We start from the raw sequence: 22,760 nt of genomic DNA on the forward strand, positions 1-22,760 counted from the left end.
GCTTGAGCCTTGGGGTGCTGCTCTACTCGTACGGTCGAACCGGGAGCGGAGCAAAATCCCGAAAACAAAACTGAAAAAAACGGAGCCCCGGGCGAGTCGGCAGCGACCAAACAAATGGAGCCGAGGTGGACTCGGACAACACATCGGATCGGACCCTGGAAAAGGAGGACAAGGACGGACTCGAGAGTCCTCACTCCTCAACACGGACGGCCACGCAAGGCCGCGTCGCACCCAGGCCAATAAAAACGGCACCTGCCCGGCTGCCCGCTACGCCGTCGCATCATCAAACCAAAGCTGAAAGTTGTTCAGCTCCGTCGGCCAATTGACGAGATGGGGCGCATTAAACACGCGGCGACGCTTCTACTCGCCGTCGGCCTCGCGCTCCTGCTCCCGGCGTCGCTCTGCGCCGCCGAGCCGATCAAGACCACGCCCACGCTCTGGAGCTTCCACTTGCCGCTGCCCGACGGTGTCACCGGCGCCGAGAGCCTCGCCTTCGACCGCCGCGGCCAGGGCCCCTACGCCGGCGTCTCCGACGGTCGCGTCCTCAAGTGGGGCGGCAGCGCCCTCGGCTGGACCACGTTCGCCCACAGCGCAAACTACCGGAAGATCCCCCTGTGCACGGCGTCCGTGGTGCCGTCGGAGCAGACGGAGAGTATGTGCGGCCGCCCGCTTGGGCTGCAGTTCTTCGCCATGACCGGCGATCTCTACATCGCCGACGCATACATGGGGCTCATGAAGGTCGGACCTAACGGCGGCGAGGCACAGGTGCTGGCGACCCAATCGGACGGCATGCCGTTCCACTTCGTCAACGGGCTCGACGTCGACCAGGCCACCGGCGACGTATACTTCACCGACAGCAGCGCCACCTACCCGCGCAGGTTCAACACGGAGATCATGATGAACGCCGACGCGACGGGGCGGCTGCTCAGGTACGACGCGCGGACGAAGCAAGTCACCGTGCTCAAGGCCGACCTGCCGTACCCCAACGGCGTGGCGGTCAGCGCCGACAGGACGCATGTGGTGGTGGCGCACACCGTTCCGTGCCAGGCGTTCAGGTACTGGCTCAAGGGCCCCAAGGCCGGCCAGTACGAGCTCCTCGCCGACCTGCCTGGGTACCCTGATAACGTGAGGCGCGACGCCAGGGGCGGCTACTGGGTAGCCCTGAACCAGGAGAAGGCGCGGCTCGACGCGACGGCGCCTCCAGCAAAACATCTCGTTGGCGTCCGCCTTGGCGTAGATGGTGCGGCGGTGGAGGAGCTGACGGCGGGAAAGGGCGTGACCCTGAGCGACGTCTCCGAGAAGGACGGGCAGCTGTGGTTAGGATCGGTAGAATTGGCCTACGTGAGCCTAGTTTAGAACTTTAGATAGTAGCTATAGTTTTTTTTTTAAAGAAATACCCTAGTATTCGGATTAGACAGTAACGCTTTAGTTAGACTGTATTCCATTTAAATAAATATTATTATTTTTTATACTTAGCGAAGGCTTCTTATATACAAACTTGTTTTATAATGTTATGGTTTATATAAGCTAGAATTTCATGTTTTATTTGGATTTTTTTTGCTTTTGTGCTATTTTTTGAAACCTTTTTGCTTTTGTGTTATGTCCAAGTTAATCCGTAGAGGGACATAACCATGACACAGAATAATATTATATTTTTGGCATGACATGCATAATTGTGGATTGCTTGACTTACGAAGTTAGGATATCAATTAACTGGTATGTGGACTCGCTGATAAATAACGTTTTCACGGAAGTTACAGACAAATACACACCTGCATACATACGCGATGTTACCAACAACCACTCAAACTATTTTCTAACTATAAAATTTCATCTAAAGGTTGTAATTACGAGGGGTCGGTCACTAGTCGATGGCATACCACACGTTATTGTTTTTTTTAACACAGGAAAGAGTTTATATTTCAATCATGAGCGTGATTACAATCATAGTCCAAGGCTGCCGATGCACAGGTCGGGACACCTTCAGACATAAAACAAGAAGAAAACACTCTCCTGCTAAAATGCCCTAGAGCATGAGCTATTCCATTAGCACTCCTGTGATATTTTGTGACTTTGAAGTCTTGAAAACAACTCAACATTTCTTTTGCCTGCTTAATGATGATACAACTAGAAGACCGATTTGGAATATTGCAGTTAAGCGCTTGTACAATAGCAAGGCACTCAGATTTCAGCCATATAGGTCCCGTAGAGGTCGAAAGAGCATTTCAAATTCTCGTTAAAGCCGCTAGATTTTCAGCTTCTTCCACAGAGGAACATAAATGGTCACTGGTCCAGCCTGAGAAAACCACCCCACTCAGACGATTCCTAGCAACAAAACTCAGGCCTGCCTGTCGCGTGATAGGGTCAAGCCTGCATCAACATTGAGTTTGATCCATCCTGGAGGGGGAGGTGTCCAAGGGTACCTTTTCTGGATTGTTGTTTGATCATTATGTTTCAGGAAATCTGAAGTTGAAGTACACAGATTTTTCCCTTTAGCATTAACTGGATGTGCTATGTCTCCCTCAAGCTTCAGAGAACGAAGATAATTTCTCCCTCAAGCTTCAGAGAACGAAGATAATTTTCCACAAAAAATACAGAGACAGAGATGGGGCATTGGCCAGTCCCAAACACTACCACACGTTATTGTTGAAAGAAGGAGAGTTAAATATATGTATATTTTTAGTTTCAACCAGTATTGCTTTGTTGTAAATAGTTTCTAATTAAGTGATATCTTCTTATTGGAATAAAATAATAGGTATACTTTGTACTCGAGAAAAAAGTTTATAGTAATAAAACAGTTTTCAGATTGTCAATGTCTTTCTTTTGGCTAAGTTAGTCCTACCTCTGTACCTCACTGATTTAAAGGAATGAAAAATATACAGAGATAACATTGGTTCGCACTAGAATTGTTCTGAAAATACCTGATTTTGCAAAATGCCTTATATAAAATTAAAAATGTGAACTCCATATATGATGCCAATTTGCCAAAAAGCAGTTGCGCAAACACAAAGCATTTGAAAAGCCCTAGTTTAGTTTTAGTAAATTAGTGATAACCAATGGACTAATTTTTTCAATGGAGATGATTGAGCTATGTCCACACATGAAGTTGAGCAACGCTAAGGAGATGGTGGGGATGATTATCATGACCATATGCAAGTACCCAACCTTAGAGAAGAAGGAATTGGAGATGAAAAGGAAGTCCGAAGGCAAAGCTATATTAATAGGGCTTTATGTTTGCTAGCCAATGTGCAATAGAGTGCATGATCAGGTTTAGGATAGATATCATACTAATAAAAGAAGAACTCTAATGCGATCATGGTTGTGTATCTAGTGCCACTAGATGAGGACCGACATTGCATATACATAGACCTAGTGACATGGTGAGAAGCAAGTGAAAAATGTTTTGGAAAGGGTTGAAAAATGCTAACTCATGTGCTTAAGGTGTTGGTTTTCTTTGGAGCACACTTTGGAGTTGGTACATTTGAAAACTTGCTTTGAGAGCGTGTTGTTTGGATTTTTTTCGGGTCACCGGATTTATCTGGTGCCCAACCCTCAGGGGCACCGAAGAAATTAAGCGGTCAGTGCCTCTAGCCCTAGTTCTAACTTATCTTGGCTCGGCTGTCCGTGGACCACCAGATTTCTCTGATGGTGCCCAACATAGAGCATTGAAGCAAGCAACTCTGAGGGGTGGTGTGGCTGCACGAGGAGACGCCGTGGGAAATTCGAAAGTGCTCGACGCTTCCCTCGGTAGTGTCCAGGGGGCCATCGGACTTTTCATGTGGTTCTTTGGACCACTGTGGAACTCTGTCAACATAGCTCCCAAACCTGCCGGATTTCTTTGGTGGTGTCTGGGTGTCACCGGAGCTTGCGGACGAGAGGGTTTCTAAATAACCTCGAATGTTCACATAGTTAATACTAAAGTTGTAGTGTCTGATTTAATCTACATGTTTTTTTGTTGATAAGTTTTAGTTGTCTTATTTTTTTTTAAAAGTCAATATTTTGATATTCAATTTTTTTAAAAAAAATTCAAACAATCTCGGTCCAAATTCACATGTAATTTTATTGATAAGTTCTTTATTTGATTTTTTCATTTGAGTTTATTTAATAGACAAAATATTCAATACAAGATTACAAAATATTGATGATAAATACAATCCTATATATACTCACAAATGAGTATGTGATGAAATGGTAAAGATGTTTTATTACTAAGCAGTAGGTCAAAGGTTTGACAGTTTGAGTTTGGAGGACCAGATTTTTTTTGGTTTTTCTAGAAACCATTAATAGAGGCAGGCACAATGACCATTGGTTAGAGGCGATCGCCAAGCCCGTCTCTGAAAATCTTATCTATAGTAGTGGTGTTGATTATTGGATCCGTCAGCTGCTTTAGCTGAGAACTTGTTCATGGTTAATGGTTAATCTGAATCCTAAACTATTGCATATGCTAGCCATTTCTTATATCTAAGAAATTGTCATTTGTATTTTTCCTTACTTGTCAAGATGTACCGTGGCCATTGTCTATGATTTCTCAGTGATGCCCCTTGTTCTATTTCTGTTATAACTAAGCACAGTTACCTTGCCAATAATGATGTCTACACCCTAATATCATGTTGTTCCTACTTTACCTAAGCACAACTCAATTGCCAATGATGTATTTGCTATTCATGTTGTACTTGACCAGAAAACCACGATATATCGTTTATTTCTCCATTGCCTCACCAATGTTACTCATCGTTGCTAATGTTTACTTGGTTGTTTAGCTGGTAGTGACATGCTATTTGATTTGTGCTGCCCAGAAAATTAGAGTGTCCTCCAAGTAGGAGGACATCCATGACCAAGTGGTAGGCTACCCAAATGCTGCTGATTTCAAGAGGAAGAAGGATGCTTGGACACATGTAAAAGTCACATAATTTTATTTCAAGCTATGGTCGTTGCCTTCTTAATTTGGAAGTTGACGTAGAGTGTTTGCAATAGGTTGTAATAATAGGGATTTGAGCTCAATAGAAATGGTGGAGGTAACCTCACCGGTCACCATTGCATGCATGTATGCATGCATGTGGTAACTGGGCTTGGTTGTACGAGACTGTCTTCAACGAGGAATCTATATAGGCACTTAAACACAAAATGAGTAGTAAGAGACCTAAAATCAGTTTTTAACAGAGTACCTATATGGGAGACCTATTTTGGGTTGCCTGAGAGGCACAACCCAAATATGAGCATCCTCTTTCCTAGAAACCCATTTGCACAAAGGATTTTTTTTGGTCTTATTGTTGGAGAAGATGCCGAATATGTATTGAATTTTTTATCTATAACGCTACCCAAAAGACAAATGAGTCTTGTATTTTGGGTATTGTTGTTGGAGATAGCATGAGACTATAACATATGCGTCGTATCAGTCAGTATTTTTCTATTCCCCCCTCTTCTTCTACCTTTCCTCCCCCACAGCCGGCAGTACTGCACCACGTTCCCCGCCACCGGTGGATACGATGAGCCATTGGCCGATAGACACATTCACACACAAGCGGCTGTGCAGCCATGTACACGGTACGCCGCACGTACTGCCGTACTGGGGACGGCGTGGCGGCGTCTCCGACTCTCTCAGCGAGCCCTGGGGCTCCTCCCTGTGCCATTGCTCATAGAAATTCTGTAGGTTTGAATTTCCAGTACGTGAGAGATCAAATAATCAACACTCACTAACCAATAAGTACTGACCTTTGGTAGTGATTGTTAATTATTTCACATGTTCTGCAGACAACTTCATCCTGAACTTCATCAACTCAATGGTCTCCAGCCAAAATGGAAGTTCATCCACTAACCACTACATGTGAGACCATGAACATCAAGTAGGGGTTTCCAAATATATAAAAAAAACCTTTTTGTGCCTATTGTTCTTTTTTACAATAAAGCACAGTAGGGGTAACACCCCTCCGGTTTTCCTTAAAAAAAATTCCAAAAAAAAGAAAGAAAGAAAAGACGGTCAAATAGCTAGGCCATACAGTAGACTCCAGTTCACCAAGCAGCCGTGGGCCCACTTGTCACTCGCTGCAGAACTAAACCACAACTCACCATCCATCACTGAGCAATGACATCACTTTCCACTCCGCTGCAGCGGTTGGCTTGTTGGCAGCCTACAGGCACAGGGAGAAGCGCTCGCTCTTCCTCCCATCTCCTCTTCGATCGGATTCGATTTCTACCGTTTCTATCCAGAAGTCTCTGCTCGATTACTGCTTTCCTGCCGTAACCTCGACACTTCTTATGCTATGTGGATTCATGGCTCGTTAATTCGCCCATTGTTGCCAATGCAGCTCGCGAGAGCACCACCTGTTCGACGAAACGCCCCATGACCTCCTGAAGGCCGGAACCATGGAAGATGCTCTCATCATTTCATCAATGCGCCATGCGTGCATAGTGCCGGAGGGAGTTCCTGGTGGTTTTGGGTATGCCGGATCAATGCCGACGCTGACGAGACGACGTCCGCCTCCCTCTGGAGTCTGGACTGGAGCTCACCAGCATGTCGCATTGCGGCATCGGTCCACCATTTCTGGACCCACTTGCCATCCACTGGAGCTCTGGCCGGCCTCCTCGTATCTGGGGCCTGGGCCCGCTACTGGACCCCCACCTGCTAGCTGGCGGGCGATGCAGCAACCGACCTCCGCTGCGCTTGCCTTCAAGGCTTCAAATCCCGCGCCTCGGCGCCCAGGCTAAACCGTCGCAACGAACACCCCCGCTCTGCTTCGCTTCCCTCTCCTTCCCCTCTCCCCCTCGCAGCGGCGCCAAGAAGCAAGACGAAGATGATCGTCTCGCTCGCCGGCGCACCACCACCACCACTACCACCACCCGCGACCGCGATGGATCGTTTCCCCGACGGGATGCACGTGTGGCTGCGGAGCACCCTGCGGGGCGCGTACCTCTTCGCCGACGACGACGGGTCCGGCGTCTCCCTGAGCACGTGCCGCGAGATGATGAACGCGGCTTGGCAGGTGCAGCGTGTCGTCTTGCGCGACGGCACGCCCTTCTTCTTCCTCCAGACCGCTGCCTACGGCCGCTACCTCGCGCTCTCGCCGTACTTGGCGCCGCACGGCCACCGCGGCCGCCGCGCCATCCTGCGCGACTTCCACGAGCCGCACCAGCGCAACATCAGGTGGAGGGCCATCGCAGCAGGGGATGGCAGCGATGACGTCCTCCTCTGCACATTGGAGGACCAAGAACGCTACCTCCGCGCCCACGGCTGGTGGAGGACGTGTTCCTGCATCACCGTTGATGGCCGCCGGAGCACGATGACGCATTGGACGGTCGTGCAGATCCCCCCGAGACCAGCGCCGCCTGTCCTTCCAACTCCATCTACGGTGAGTTCACTTCCCCTTCTCCTTCCACTCCTCTCGTTCGTTGATTTGGACGGAACACGGTTCTTGGAAGTTGGAACCTGTCGATTCCATGGGCGGGTTACTTGGAGTAACGATCCCGAATTCCTGACTGCTTCTTTTTGTTTTGTTTTTTCGTAAAATCCATGAATAAGAGATGCTGAATCTTGTCTATTGCGTGGTGCAATCCTTACATTTAGTCTGGCTGAATTCTGTGTTTGTTATTGAATTCTTGCTCCTCTGCATTCGGTTCTTGGAACCTGTCGATTCTGTGAACGGCTTACTTGGAGCAACAATTCTGGTGACCTCGTTGTGTAAATTTTGTCGAAGAACTGCTGAATCTAGGCTATTGCATTGCCCTGGGAGCAATTCTTACATTTAAGTGGCAGAATTCTGCATTTGTACCTGAATTCTTGCTCCTCTGCATTAGGTTCGCTTTAGGGACAAGCTAGTTTATCCAAGATTTCTCTATTCTAGATTATGATCGCTTTATGTAATTCTGTCTGTCATTCGTTAACTTGCAAAGAATCAAGGTCTCGTTACAATGTCTATTCAGATACCTGCGTTTTCTGTGGCAACAGGATCTGGGAGTCCACACAGGCCTGTTCCATTGGCCATTGCGTTCCCCTGGGTGCAATCCTTCCATTTGGCTTGCCTAAATTCTGCATTCGTTCTTGAATTCTTGCTCCTCTGTATTAGGTTCGCTTTAGGGAGTGGCTAATTTTATCCAAGAATTATTCTCTGTTGTAGATTATGATCAGCTTATGAAATTATGTCCGTCATTTGTTAATCTGCAAAAGATCAAGTTGTGTTGAGACCATGGGGTTCCTAGTTAAGTGAGTTGTTGCTTTCTGTATATTCTGGTTACAATGTTTATTCATATACCTGTGTCTTCTGTTGCAATAGGACCTGGGAGGCAGGGGAGGCCGCACTGACTGGCAGCGAACGATCGGGTACATGCGGGCAAACGATGAGGGAAACTTCCTCGGGACAAAAACATTCAAGTTCAAGTTCTCGGGGCAGTCCGTCTTCAAGCTGAGGAACGAGGTGGCGACGCAAGTGGACGAGGACATGTTCACAATCACACTGTGCGTGCACGCTGGCTTCTATGGGCGGCTGACCCCTCTGGTTGTCGACCTGCCTCGCGAAGACCCTTTGGACATCGTTGTCCTCCCCACCAGTTCACCAGGTGAAAACTTTGCAGTTCCCTCAATTGTATGTCAAATGTTCATAGATCATACTACTATCACATATGCTCAATACTCTTCTTGGGAACTTACCTTTAGACAAGTACATCACCTTGTGCTTGATAAATTGGTTGCTTTGTTCAGTTTGGAGCAACATGAAACATGCTGCAGATAGCTCAAGCAGTTCAAAAATTCAGTTGTGTGTTGACCTTGCTACTAATTGTCCTTTTTTGTATTCACACAAGTGTGTTAGATTAATGAATGATGCAATAGTTTTGGAGCACCCATTACATGCTGCTTAACTGACACACTGTTTTCACTTGCCGGATGCAAATTCATATGTCTGCTGCTGGTTCACTAATTTTGTTTTCTCTGTTGGCTTACTCTTTCAGCGGCTATGGCTCTGGTGCATCCGGACATCGGTCCACCCCCACCACCCCCACCGGGGATAGATCTTCTAACGGATGGGGCTTTTGTACGGCTGAAATGCCGGTTACACGGTCAATATTGCTATCTGCACGCCCAAGAAGATGGACTTGGCGTGAATTTGAGGCCAGAGGCAACGTCGTTACAGGAGGTCTGGGCAGTAGAGCAGCTAGAGATTGACGGTGACGACTTTCTGCTCTTCCGCGGTGCCGCCTACAGCCGCTACTTCGCCCTCATGCCGGAAAGGAAGATACGAGGAAGTCGTTTTGCACAGGTGGACTATGAAGAGCCAGAGCAATCCAATTTGCTCTGGCTGGCCACATCGCTGAATGGAAGCAAGGAGGTTAACCTCCGCAGCGGGAATGGGGACACTGGCCTTGACGTTCGTTGGACTGTTGAGGCCGTCCCCATGAGCACAACCCCACCTCTTCTTCCAGCTCCAGTTGCGGCGAGCTTGGCTGTCCCGTCTAATTCCAATTTCTGGATATTTGTCCTTGAAGCACCAGCGCTGGATGTTTATTTGTTTGTGTCGGTTTTTTCAAGAACTGCCAAATGTGATTATTGCTTTTCTCCTATCCTGGGATCAATTTTGTGTCAAGAGTCCAACTTCTATCGCTCAAAATTCTTTTTGACTTCCCATTTCATTTCAGTAGTACAAACTTTAACAGCTGATCCTTAGAATTTTATTTGGAATTTGTTTGCATTCAGGAAGAGGAGCCCCAGAAAAACACTGGCGCGAAGCCTTCAAAGCGTCTCATATGGCACAGGCGGGGCGACGACACGAAGATCACAAACCCTTGGACCACACTTGTGTTCCATGGAAAATCATTATCTGCTCTGAGACGCCAGGTGTCAAATGACAGTTCACTTATCTTGTGTATTCGAGCCGGCAGCTGCGGGTGGTTAACACCACTAGTCATTGACCTGCCCAAAAACCAGGAGACGATGGAAATCATCATCCACACCCTCGGATCACGAGGTGAGACCTCTGCAGTTTTCTCACTAGTCTGTTCAACTTGTTTATCTGCTTTTCACCGTTTCAGCATGTGAGATGTTTAAAGTTTTCAGCGTGTAATGTCAGTGTGAATTGTCCGTAGAGCATGGTAGTTCTGTAGTTCTGATTTTTTTATGCAAAGAGATCTGTAAATAATATGTTGAGATCATAGTGTCATACTGACAATAGGAAATGTAACTTGCCTGCAGTCTTCCATGCTAGATTGCTCTAGTTCAGATTACATTGTTAGGATTGCATTGATCTGAAAATGCTGCGGATAGGAAGAAATGGTTGAATGAAAATAGTATCAGGTCTCTTGCATTTACAGTGCCTAGTGCTCTGCAGTCCTTTCCACAGATGCTAAAATGGTACAGATATACTAGAAATTACATATGTGGAAAGGACTGTAACATATGAACATATGGAACCTGTAATTTCTAGCATATCTGTACCATTTTAGCATCTGTGGAAAGGACTGTAGAGCACTAGGCACTGTAAATGCAAGAGACCTGATACTATTTTCATTTAACCATTTCTTCCTATCCGCAGCATTTTCAGATCAATGCAATCCTAACAATGTAATCTGAAGTAGAGCAATCTGGCATGGAAGACTGCACGCAAGTTACATTTCCTATTGTCAGTATGACACTATGATCTCAACATATTATTTACAGTTCTCTTTGCATAAAAAAAATCAGAACTATAGAACTACCATGCTCTACGGACAATTCACACTGACATTACACGCTGAAAACTTTAAACATCTCACATGCTGAAACGGTGAAAAGCAGATAAACAAGTTGAACAGACTAGTGAGAAAACTGCAGAGGTCTCACCTCGTGATCCGGGGGTGAGGATGATGATTTCCATTGTCTCCTGGTTTTTGGGCAGGTCAATGACTAGTGGTGTTAACCACCCACAGCGGCCGGCTCGAATACGCAAGATAAGTGAACTGTCATTTGACACCTGGCGTCTCAGAGCAGATAATGATTTTCCATGGAACACAAGTGTGGTCCAAGGGTTTGTGATCTTCGTGTCGTCGCCCCGCCTGTGCCATATGAGGCGCTTTGAAGGCTTCGCGCCAGTGTTTTTCTGGGGCTCCTCTTCCTGAATGCAAACAAATTCCAAATAAAATTCTAAGGATCAGCTGTTAAAGTTTGTACTACTGAAATGAAATGGGAAGTCAAAAAGAATTTTGAGCGATAGAAGTTGGACTCTTGACACAAAATTGATCCCAGGATAGGAGAAAAGCAATAATCACATTTGGCAGTTCTTGAAAAAACCGACACAAACAAATAAACATCCAACGCTGGTGCTTCAAGGACAAATATCCAGAAATTGGAATTAGACGGGACAGCCAAGCTCACCGCAACTGGAGCTGGAAGAAGAGGTGGGGTTGTGCTCATGGGGACGGCCTCAACAGTCCAACGAACGTCAAGGCCAGTGTCCCCATTCCCGCTACGGAGGTTAACCTCCTTGCTTCCATTCAGCGATGTGGCCAGCCAGAGCAAATTGGATTGCTCTGGCTCTTCATAGTCCACCTGTGCAAAACGACTTCCTCGTATCTTCCTTTCCGGCATGAGGGTGAAGTAGCGGCCGTAGGCGGCACCGTGGAAGAGCAGAAAGTCGTCACTGTCAATCTCTAGCTGCTCTACTGCCCAGACCTCCTGTAACGATGTTGCCTCTGGCCTCAAATTCACGCCAAGTCCATCTCCTTGGGCGTGTAGATAGCAGTATTGACCGTGTAACTGGCATTTCAGCCGCACGAAAGCCCCATCCGTTAGCCCGGTGGGGGTGGTGGGGGTGGACCGATGTCCGGATGCACCAGAGCCATAGCCGCTGAAAGAGTAAGCCAACAGAGAAAACAAAATTAGTGAACCAGCAGCAGACATATGAATTTGCATCCGGCAAGTGAAAACAGTGTGTCAGTTAAGCAGCATGTAATGGGTGCTCCAAAACTATTGCATCATTCATTAATCTAACACACTTGTGTGAATACAAAAAAGGACAATTAGTAGCAAGGTCAACACACAACTGAATTTTTGAACTGCTTGAGCTATCTGCAGCATGTTTCATGTTGCTCCAAACTGAACAAAGGTACCAATTTATCAAGCACAAGGTGATGTACTTGTCTAAAGGTAAGTTCCCAAGAAGAGTATTGAGCATATGTGATAGTAGTATGATCTATGAACATTTGACATACAATTGAGGGAACTGCAAAGTTTTCACCTGGTGAACTGGTGGGGAGGACGACGATGTCCAAAGGGTCTTCGCGAGGCAGGTCGACAACCAGAGGGGTCAGCCGCCCATAGAAGCCAGCGTGCACGCACAGTGTGATTGTGAACATGTCCTCGTCCACTTGCGTCGCCACCTCGTTCCTCAGCTTGAAGACGGACCGCCCCGAGAACTTGAACTTGAATGTTTTTGTCCCGAGGAAGTTTCCCTCATCGTTTGCCCGCATGTACCTGATCGTTCGCTGCCAGTCAGTGCGGCCTCCCCTGCCTCCCAGGTCCTATTGCAACAGAAGACACAGGTATATGAATAAACATTGTAACCAGAATATACAGAAAGCAACAACTCACTTAACTAGGAACCCCATGGTCTCAACACAACTTGATCTTTTGCAGATTAACAAATGACGGACATAATTTCATAAGCTGATCATAATCTATAACAGAGAATAATTCTTGGATAAAATTAGCCACTCCCTAAAGCGAACCTAATACAGAGGAGCAAGAATTCAAGAACGAATGCAGAATTTGGGGAGGCCAAATGTAAGGATTGCAGCCAGGGGAATGCAATGGCCGATGGAACATGCCAGTGTGGACTCCCAGATCCTATTGTCACAGAAAACACAGGTATCTGAATAGACATTGTAACGAGAGCAAAACGTATACAGAAACCAACAGCTAACTTAACTAGGAACCCCATGGTCTCAACACACCTTGATCCTTTGCAAGTTAACAAATGACAGACAGAATTACATAAAGCGATCATAATCTAGAATAGAGAATAAATCTTGGATAAATTGGCTTGTCCCTAAAGCGAACCTAATGCAGAGGAGCAAGAATTCAAGAACAAATGCAGAATTCTGCCAGTCAAATGTAAGAATTGCACCCAGGGCAATGCAATAGGCAAGATTCAGCAGTTCTTGGACAAAATTTACGCAACCAGGTCACCAGAATTGTTGCTCCAAGTAAGCCGTTCATGGAATCGACAGGTTCCAAGAACTGAATGCAGAGGAGCAAGAATTCAATAACAAACACAGAATTCGGCCAGACTAAATGTAAGGATTGCATCACGCAATAAACAAGATTCAGGAGTTCTTCGACAAAATTTACGTAACCGAATTGTTGCTCCAAGTAAGCCATTCAGGGAATCGGCAGCTAAGAACCGTGTTCCAGGAGAAGGAACAGTGAACTCACCGTAGATGGTCTTGGAAGGGCAGGCGGCGCTGGCCTCAGGGGGATCTGCACGTCTCATCAGCGTCAGCATTGATCCGGCATACCCAAAACCACCAGGATCTCCCTCCGACACTATGCACGCATGGCGCATTGATGAAATGATGAGAGCATCTTCCATGGTTCCGGCCTTCAGGAGGTCATGGGGCGTTTCGTCGAACAGGTGGTGCTCTCGCGAGCTGCATTGGTAACAATGGGCGAATTAACGAGCCATGAATCCACATGGCATAAGAAGTGTCGAGGTTACGGCAGGAAAGCAGTAATCGAGCAGAGACTTCGGGATAGAAATGGTAGAAATCGAATCCGATCGAAGAGGAGATGGGAGGAAGGGCGAGCGCTTCTCCCTGTGCCTGTAGGCTGCCAACAAGCCAACCGCTGCAGCGGAGTGGAAGATGCCATTGCTCAGTGATGGATGCTGAGTTGTGGTTTAGTTCTGCAGCGAGTGACAAGTGGGCCCATGGCTGATTGGTGAACTGGAGTCTATGGATTACTTGACCATCTTTTCTTTCTTTCATTTTTGGAATTTTTTTTGAAGGAAAACAGGAGGGGTTTTACCCCTACTGTGCTTTATTGCAAAAAAGAACAAAAGGCACAAAAAGTTTTTTTTTATTTGGAAACCCCTACTTGGCTACTTGATGTTCATGGTCTCACGTGTAGTGGTTAGTGGATGAACTTCCATTTTGGCTGGAGACGTTGAGTTCATCAAGTTGTGTGCAAAACGTGTGAATTAATTTACAATCAATACCAGAGGTCAGTACTTATTGGCTGACAAGTGAGTGTTGATTATTTGCTCTCACTGGAAATTCAAACCTACAGAATTTTTGTGAGCAATAGCACAAGGGCAATGTAGCTGTGCTTAGTTATAACAGAAATAGAACAAGGGTATCACTGAGAAATTATAGACAATGGCCACGGTACATCATGATAGGTAGGAAAAATAGGAAACCAGGGGCAAATGACAATTTCTTAGACTGTCTTCAATAGAGACACCCAAACTTAAAATAGGTCTTGAATGGTATTATATAGACCTCCAACAGAGTACCTATATGCGAAACCCATTTTAGGTTGCAGTAGAGGCACAATTCAAATATGAGTATCCTCTTTTCTAGAGAGTCATTTGCACAAAAGGTTCTCTTTGGGTCATGTTGTTGGAGAAGACGAAAAATAGATATTGAACCATTTATCTGTAGCGCTACCCAAATGTGGAATACGTGTTATTTTAGGTGATATTGTTGAAGATAGTCTTAGATATAAGAAATGGCTAGCACATGCAATAGTTAAGGATTTAGATTAACCATGAACAAGTTCTCAGCTGAAGCAGCCGACGGATCAAATGCATCATCACCGCCACTATAGATAAGATTTTCAGAGATGGGCTTGCTAACCACCTCATTTGTCTGCCTCTATTAATGGTTTCTAGAAAAACCAAAAAAAAAGTGGTCCTTCACCAAACTCAGACCTGCGACCTGTTAGAAATTTAGGCATTTTCATTATCAGTTTAATCTAGAAAAATAATATTAGTAGGTTCGTGACGACATATATGTGCATGTGTATATCTGTAATGAACATTACAGTATGCAAAGATGACATACAGATGAATACAGTAAAAACGAGTACAGTAATCACAGAGATTAGAATGTACCCAGCAGAGGGTCCCATGCCGAGGACATCGGAGGCTCCATTCGCACTAGTCGACATAGTGCGTTGCTTAAAATTATGGACCACAGTCGATGCAGGACGATGTTCGCAGTGCAGTCCCATGAACAGATCACCAAAAAGAAGACGCCTTACTGTTCCGCAGACAATCACCAGGAAGAAGACGTACGTGGGCGAGCAGTCGCGGATCGCTCCTCAGAAACCTAATCGCCGCACACCCCGTGCAAGGTTCTCAGGCGGGCGAGGGTTCTAGAGGCACCTGCTCTCCCGCTACTCCGTACACACAGAGGTACGGGACGGGGAAGCCAGAGGGCTACTCAGATGTGGTTTCTCTTGGGAGTGGTTGCGGAAGACGGAGATCTGGACTGACGGAGGACTACGGATATATGGCTATGACCAGAAGGGAGAGAGGCAGCGAAGAATCCCAGAAGACGGAGAAGCGAAAGCGAAAAGGACGGTAACTGACTAAATCAGTTCACCTCCACCATCAAAGGAAGTAACTCCCGTGATTTTGTGTATTAAGTGGCAAAAGACTGGCCACGCCCGCTCGCCTACCTGCCTCGCCATGCCACGGCCACGGCCCGCGCCCACGGCCACAGGCCGCCGGCGGCGGCGGCACGCGCGCGTGTGGCACGTCTATATCTTTTTATCAGCTTCTCAATTAAGATGAATAATTTCCAACCATATAAGCTGAGTCAACGTTCAGTCAAAATCTCGTATGGTATTAAACCATACAACGCTTAATGTTACACACCATAGAGTTTTATTTGATTTATTAAATATTATATGGGCCAAGCCCATATTATATCCAACAATCCCCACCAAACTATAGGGTTTATAACAAAGTAGTCTCAGAAACATATTTCTTTTATATACCAGTGTTTCGATGGAGACTGTTAAGTTGAACATCTATTCTAGAGCAATAGTTTCACTCAGTCACAGCTGAACAATAGACTAGGCCTTAATTGCCAGTTTTGTGTGAGGTAAATGTCACTAAAGTCCTTAGCTGATACTTGGCTGCAAAAGGCATCTCCTCTATTTGAAGCATATAAGTCATACTCCAGTGCCTTTCATGAGTATTTAGATATCACCTAAATCTCATAGACTGTGACCAGCAATCTGACTCATATAGGTGTGCTCCTCAAAAGATGTTCTGTAGGACAACATCTTTTCTTTAACAAGCCACTTGGAACACATTAAGATAAAAATCAACCTACCTTACAGATAGGAAAGATGTGCATCAGAGATGAGTCTTGCTAAGCATCTTTCCTCATAATTTACTACTAGCTTATTTTACCATTCTACTTTACGGGATCTCTGATCACATAGAACAGGTTACCACTATAGTAAATTTTCAAGTAGGTCTCAAACCCATCTCTCTCGATGCACTTTCTATCACATTACGTGACAGACCCTTAGTGAACTGATCTGCTAGATTGTTAGATGTGTGAACATAGTCCAACGCTATTACTCCAGAGTTTCTCAATTTTCTAACAGATTTCAGTCATCTCTTAACATGCCTTGTGGACTCCATGTTATCCTTAGAACTGTTAACCTTCGTAATCACAGACTGGTTATCATAGTTCATAGAAATAGCCGGTATGAGTTTTTTAACAACCGGTAAATCCATAAGATCACGAAGCCACTCGGCCTCAGAGCCAGTGGTGTCTAATGCTGTGAGTTCTGCTTCCATTATAGACTTCGTTAAGATAGTCTGCTTGCAAGACTTCCAGGAAATAGCGCCACCTTCAAGTGAAAACACATATCCACTTGTGGCATAAAGCTCATTAGCATCAGAGATCCAGTTGGCATCACAATAGCTTTCCAACACTTTTGGATATCCAGTATAACGAATACCATAGCTCATGGTGCCTTTTAGATAGCACATCACTCTCTCAAGAGCACGCTAGTGATCATCTCCTGGGTTTAACACAAACCGGCTCAGCTTGCACACAACAAATGAGATATCATGCCTTGTTGCACTAGCAAGATACATGAGCGAACCAATGATCTAGGAAAATCTCAACTGATCCCTTGCTATTCTCCAATTTTTCCTCAATAGCACACTAGGGTCATAAGGTGTAGGAGCAGGTGCACAGTCAGTAAACCCAAAGTGACTCAGCACCTTTTCTACATAGTGGGATTGTAACAGAGTTACCCCACCATCACCTTCTCTCAGAAGCTTGATATTAAGAATCACATCAGCCTCTCCCAAATCTTTCATCTCAAAATTATTTGTTAAGAATTCCTTCACCTCCTTAATCACTTTGAGGCTGGATCCAAAGATTAGTATGTCATCAACATATAAACACAAAAGGACTCCTTCACCCCCACCATACTGATAGTACACACATTTGTCAGCTTCATTCACAACAAAGCCAACAGATGTTAAAGTTCTGTCGAACTTCTCATGCCACTGCTTAGGAGCTTGTTTCAGACCATATAATGACTTTAATAATTTACACACCTTGCCTTCTTGATCATTTGCTACAAATCCATCTGGCTGATCCATATAGATCTCCTCCTCCAACTCTTTGTTTAGGAAAGTTGTCTTAACGTTCATTTAATGAACGATGAGACCATAAGAGGCTGCCAAGGAAAGCAAAACTCGAATTGTGGTCAATTGGACAACCGGTGAATAAGTATCAAAGAAATCCTCACCATCCTTTTGAGTATAACCCTTGGCCACAAGCCTTGCCTTGTACCTCTCGATAGTACCATCAGGCCTAAGCTTTTTCTTGAACACCCATTTGCATCCTATAGGCTTGCATCCATAGGGACAATCAACTATTTTCAAGTTCCATTAGACATAACAGAATCCATCTCACTCTATACTGCTTCCTTCCATAAGTCTGCATCAGGAGAGGAATATGCCTCTTCAATGGTTGTTGGTGTATCATCCACAAGGTACACAATATAGTCATCACTAAAAGACTTTGCAGTCCTCTATCTCTTACTTTTTCTTGTGACTATAGTGTCATCTTCCTTAGGATTTTACATATAGGGTTCCTCAGTTTGTTTTATCGGAGTAAATTTTTCATGCTCATGGGGAATTATAAATTCATGACCAGTCGTGCTAGGTGCATTTTTCATGGGAAACTCATTCTCAAAGAATGTAGCATCTCTAGATTCCATGATTGTATCAACAGCCATCTTAGGAACACTAGAATTTATGATTAAAAATCTATAACCCACGCTGTAAATAACATAACCAAGAAAAATACAATCAACAGTCTTTGGTCCAAGCTTTTGCTTTTGTTTATTGGCACATTCATCTTTGTCAAACAACCCCAAGTTCGCAGGTAAGAGAGATTTAATCTCTTCTTCTCCCATTCCTCGAATGGTGTAATTTCTTTGTTCTTTGTGGGCACTCTATTCAGAACATGACATGCTGTCAATATAGCCTCACCTCACCATTCCTTAGATAGTCCCGCAGTCTCTAATATGACATTAACCAAATCAGTTAGAGTGCGATTCTTTCTCTCTGCAATGCCATTGGACTGTGGTGAGTATGGTGGCGTCCTCTTATGAATAATTCCATGCACCGCGCAAAACTCAAAAAATTCATTTGAGAAATATTCCCCCACGATCGGACCGTAAATGCTTGATTTTTTTCTCAAGTTGATTTTCTACCTCAGCTTTATAGACTTTAAAATAATGCAACGCTTCATCTTTAGTTCTCAATAAATACATGTAGCAAAATCTAGTATAATCATCTATAAATGTCATAAAGTATCATCTACCGTCTTTAGTCAATTCGTCATTTATTTCGCATAAATCAGAATGAACAAGTTCTAAAGGTGCTAAGTTCCTCGCCTCAGCAGCCTTGTGAGGCTTGCGTGGTTGCTTTGATTGCACACACACCTGGCACTTAGAATCTTTGACTAAGTTAAATTTCAGAATTAAATTCAGATTTGCAAGCCGCGTGAGACAGCCAAAATTAATGTGACAAAGTCGTGAATGCCATATATTCAATTCATCCGAAACATTAACATTGTTCACCACTTTATTACACACATCATCAAGCAAAGATAAGCGGAACAAGCCTCCACAATCATAGCCTTTTCCAATAAATGTTTCATGTCTCGACACAACATACTTATTGGACTCAAGCACAATTTTAAAGCCATCGCGACACATATAAGAAGCGCTAACAAGATTCTTCTTGATGGAGGGGACATGCTGCACATTCTTTAATAGCACCGTATTTCCCGAGGTAAACTTTAGAACGACCGTACTAGCACCAAGAACACACGCATGCGAACCGTTTTCCATCAGCAAGGCTCCTATCCTGCCGGCCTGATAGGAAGTAAACAAAGAAACATCAGCACACACATGGATATTAGCACCGTTGTCCATCCACCACTCAGGTGAAAGATAAACTGAAAGAACAAAAGGTAAAGAATTACCATACCCAGATGTTCCTTCTCTAGTCTCGCTAATCACCACATTTGTTGATTTCTTTTCTTGCTTATATTTATGGTCTGGGCACACACTAGCCCAATGCTCATTACTCCTGCAAATAAAGCAACCTCCACCTTTCTTGTTGTTTTTTTAAACTGTGCAGTTTGCTTAGGCTTTGCATTGTTGTTCTCTTGCATGTTCTTCTTCTTTTTATGACGGGATGCAAATGAGTTTTTCTTCTGCACCATATTAGCAGCGGAAGACTCAACTCATTTTTCACAGTTGTCTTTTGCTATCGCCCTCTCCTCAACATCAAGAAATCCAATAAGCTCAGCCACGCTAAACTCTTATCTCTTGTATTTTAGAGAAGTAGCAAAATCCCTCCAAAAAGGTGGCAGCTTAGCCATTATACCGCCGGCCACAAACTTGTCGGGCATCCGGTATGAAAAATGTTCTAGTTCCTTTGCTAGCGCATATATCTCATGAGCCTATTCAACCACAGAATGGTTTTCAACCATTTTGTAGTCATACAACTGCTCCATAAGGTACAACTCACTGTCAGCATCAGAAACTCCAAACTTCGCCTCAAGAGCATCCCATAACTCTTTGCCTGATGTGCAAGATATGTAGTTTTTCTCATACTTACGATGAAGTGCACTAATCACGGCGCCTCGAAACATGTTATCGGTAGCCAAAAACTTTTTTTCCTCCTTGGGAGTAAACTGTTCAGGCTTCCTCTGTGCGGCATGATGGCAGTTCATCGCAGTCAACCACAATACCATCTTAGCACGCCATATCATGAAATTCTTGTCATCAAAATTATTTAGCTTCAAAGCAGCAACAAAACCACTGATAGAAAATTGCCTAACATTAGTTTTTTGGATTGTTAGAAATTTAGGCATTTTCATTATCAGTTTAATCCAGAAAAATAACATCAACAGATTCGTGACGGCATATATGTACATGTGTATATCTATAATGAACGTTACAGCTTGCAAAGATGACATACAGATGAATACAGTAAAGGCGAGTACAGTAATCACAGAGATTAGAATGTACCCAGCGGAGGGTCCCATGCCGAGGGCATCGGAGGCTCCATTCGCACTGGTCGATATAGTGCGTTGCTCGAAGTTGTGGACCACAGTCGATGCAGGACGATGTTCGTAGCACAGTCCCACGAACGGGTCACCAGGAAGAAGACGCCTTGCTGTTCCACATGCAATCACCAGGAAGAAGACGTACGTGAGCGAGCAGTTGCAGATTGCTCCCCAAAAACCTAATCGTCGCACACCCTGTGCAAGGTTCTCAGGAGGGCGAGGGTTCCGGAGGCACCTGCTCTCCCGCTACTCCATGCGCGCAGAGGTACGGGACGGGGAAGCCAGAGGGCTGCTGAGATGTGGTTTCTCTCAGGAGTGGTTACGGAAGACGGAGATTTGGACTAACGGAGGACTACAGATATATAGCTGCGACCGGAAGGGAGAGAGACAGCGGAGAATCCGAGGAGACGGAGAAGCGGAAGCGGAAAGGACGGTAATTGACGCAATCAGTTTGCGGAAGCGGAAAGGATAGTAATTGACGTAATCAGTTTGCCTCCACCATCAAAGGAAGTAACTCCCGTGGTTATGTGGATTAAGTGGCAAAAGACTGGCCACGCCCGCCTACCTCGGCCACGGCCCGTCCAGCCACGGCGACGGCGCGCGCGCGTGTGGCACGTCTATGTTCTTTTCTCAGTTTCTCAATTAAGATGAATAATTTTCAACCATATAAGCTGAGTCAACGTTCAGTCAAAATCTCATATGGTATTAAACCATACAACGCTTAATGTTATGTACCACCGAGTTTTATTTAATTTATTAAATATTATATGGCAAGCCCCATATTATATCAACAATCCAACACCGTACGTCCTCCGCACCACCGACCGCCGTCGTCTCTATCTCGGACAGACATTGCCGGCGCGCTTAGAGCCAGCTCGTTGAGAAAACCAGAAACTAGCGCGTATCGATCTCGCTGATGGCGGCCGCCAGACACTGCTCGTCTTGGGCAGACTTGCACCCAGAACTCGTGGCCTTTGTCCTCAAGCGGGTCCTCTCCCTCGCTGATCGTGTTCGACTGGGAGCAGTCTGCCGCCCATGTCGCTCCGTTGTTCAGCAAGAGCCTCTTCCCGCTTCGCTACCGTGGTTGACCCTCCTCGACGGCTCCTTCCTCAGCATCCCAGACGGCGAGGTTCACCGCATGCGTGTACCGGGAGATGTTTCTATCCATGGCTCCGTGGGACACTGGCTCTTCCTCCGGCGATGCCTCAGTGGCGAGCTCGTACTGATGAACCATTTCTCCAAGCTAGTTGTACGGCTTCCTATGGAAGCCAATGCCAGCCCCGTGGACTCGATGTTATTCCTCAAGCTGGTGCCGCTCTCCACTTCGGATCAATTACCGGATTCCCTTTTTGCTATACTGATGGTCACAACCAGGGGACGTAAGATTACGAGTGAGATCTCCATTTGTCGGCGATCCTCGGCTGCCACCACATTCAGAGTGTCCAAGTACATCGACGACATCACATGCTTTGATGGAAAATTGTATGCTCTCTCACGCGGGGAGCTCTTTGTCCTTAAGATTGTTTCGAGCCACCAAGGCAACCCGAGAATCTCATGCATGAAACGTGTAGCCAACGCTGTCCAAGATCATCGGACATTATGCCGACTCACGGAGGATAATAGGTATATGGGGAATTATTGGAATTATCTTGTTGAATCCAGAGGTAAATTGTTGCATGTAAGGAGACTGGTTGGATGGTTGTCCACTTTGCCACTACAACTTGAGATGGACAGGACCCGTACTGTTTCATTTGAAGTCTTTGAGATGGACTTCACCACCGGTTCCCGTCAGAATAAGTGGAGAAGGCTCTATACCTTAGGAGACCAGGCACTTTTTATTGGACCAAATTCCAAATCTCTCTCTGCTTCTGAATGTGGAGCACACAAGGACTGCATCTACTTCGCGTGTGACTATGACCACGAAAATTGGATGGCACATCCTCTCCGCGACTGTGGTATCTTCAATATGAGAAATGGGAGGATCACGCCTTTGCTGCGAGATGGAGCGGTTGTGCGGCCACAAGGCCGCAGAGGGTGTGCAACATGGTTTTTCCCTGCTAAAACTATGTAGTAGTATGCATTATATTTTAGCATATACAGTATGATTTATTTTCACACCACCAGTCTTTGAGTCTGGATTATGATTGTATTTATTTTGACGATTGTGGAATTTT

General features: G+C 45.4%; 2 protein-coding genes and 1 long non-coding RNA gene across 3 annotated transcripts; 2 read left to right on the plus strand and 1 right to left on the minus strand.

The window, feature by feature from the left end:
- Positions 1-330: 330 nt before the first annotated feature.
- Positions 331-1,467, plus strand: LOC136524806 (protein STRICTOSIDINE SYNTHASE-LIKE 10-like). Its single transcript, XM_066518050.1, has one exon. It carries the CDS (start codon positions 331-333, stop codon positions 1,354-1,356), a length of 1,026 nt encoding a protein of 341 aa, XP_066374147.1. The 3' UTR covers positions 1,357-1,467.
- A 5,079-nt stretch (positions 1,468-6,546) lies between these two features.
- LOC136523522 (uncharacterized) lies at positions 6,547-10,049 on the plus strand. Its single transcript, XM_066517179.1, has 5 exons — positions 6,547-7,346; positions 8,268-8,550; positions 8,941-9,488; positions 9,683-9,953; positions 10,018-10,049. Exons 1-5 carry the CDS (start codon positions 6,792-6,794, stop codon positions 10,047-10,049), a joined length of 1,689 nt encoding a protein of 562 aa, XP_066373276.1. The 5' UTR covers positions 6,547-6,791.
- Positions 10,050-12,218: 2,169 nt separating this feature from the next.
- On the minus strand, positions 12,219-13,798 carry LOC136524794 (uncharacterized). Its single transcript, XR_010776196.1, has 3 exons — positions 13,705-13,798; positions 13,394-13,608; positions 12,219-12,480 (listed from the first exon to the last, which is right to left on the minus strand). It is a non-coding gene; the product is annotated as an uncharacterized lncRNA (long non-coding RNA).
- Between the last annotated feature and the right edge of the window lie 8,962 nt (positions 13,799-22,760).

Source organism: Miscanthus floridulus, chromosome 18 (assembly GCF_019320115.1).
Source record: "Miscanthus floridulus cultivar M001 chromosome 18, ASM1932011v1, whole genome shotgun sequence".
In the NCBI taxonomy this organism is placed as follows: domain Eukaryota; kingdom Viridiplantae; phylum Streptophyta; class Magnoliopsida; order Poales; family Poaceae; genus Miscanthus; species Miscanthus floridulus.

What these genes read in the sequence shown, in the direction of transcription:
- LOC136524806 (XM_066518050.1), top strand. Translation starts at nt 331, where the DNA reads ATGGGGCGCATTAAACACGCGGCGACGCTTCTACTCGCCGTCGGCCTC.
- LOC136523522 (XM_066517179.1), top strand. Translation starts at nt 6,792, where the DNA reads ATGATCGTCTCGCTCGCCGGCGCACCACCACCACCACTACCACCACCC. An exon ending in TCCTTCCAACTCCATCTACG is followed by an intron (nt 7,347 to 8,267) that starts GTGAGTTCACTT and finishes CTGTTGCAATAG; the next exon opens with GACCTGGGAGGCAGGGGAGG. An exon ending in CCTCCCCACCAGTTCACCAG is followed by an intron (nt 8,551 to 8,940) that starts GTGAAAACTTTG and finishes TTACTCTTTCAG; the next exon opens with CGGCTATGGCTCTGGTGCAT.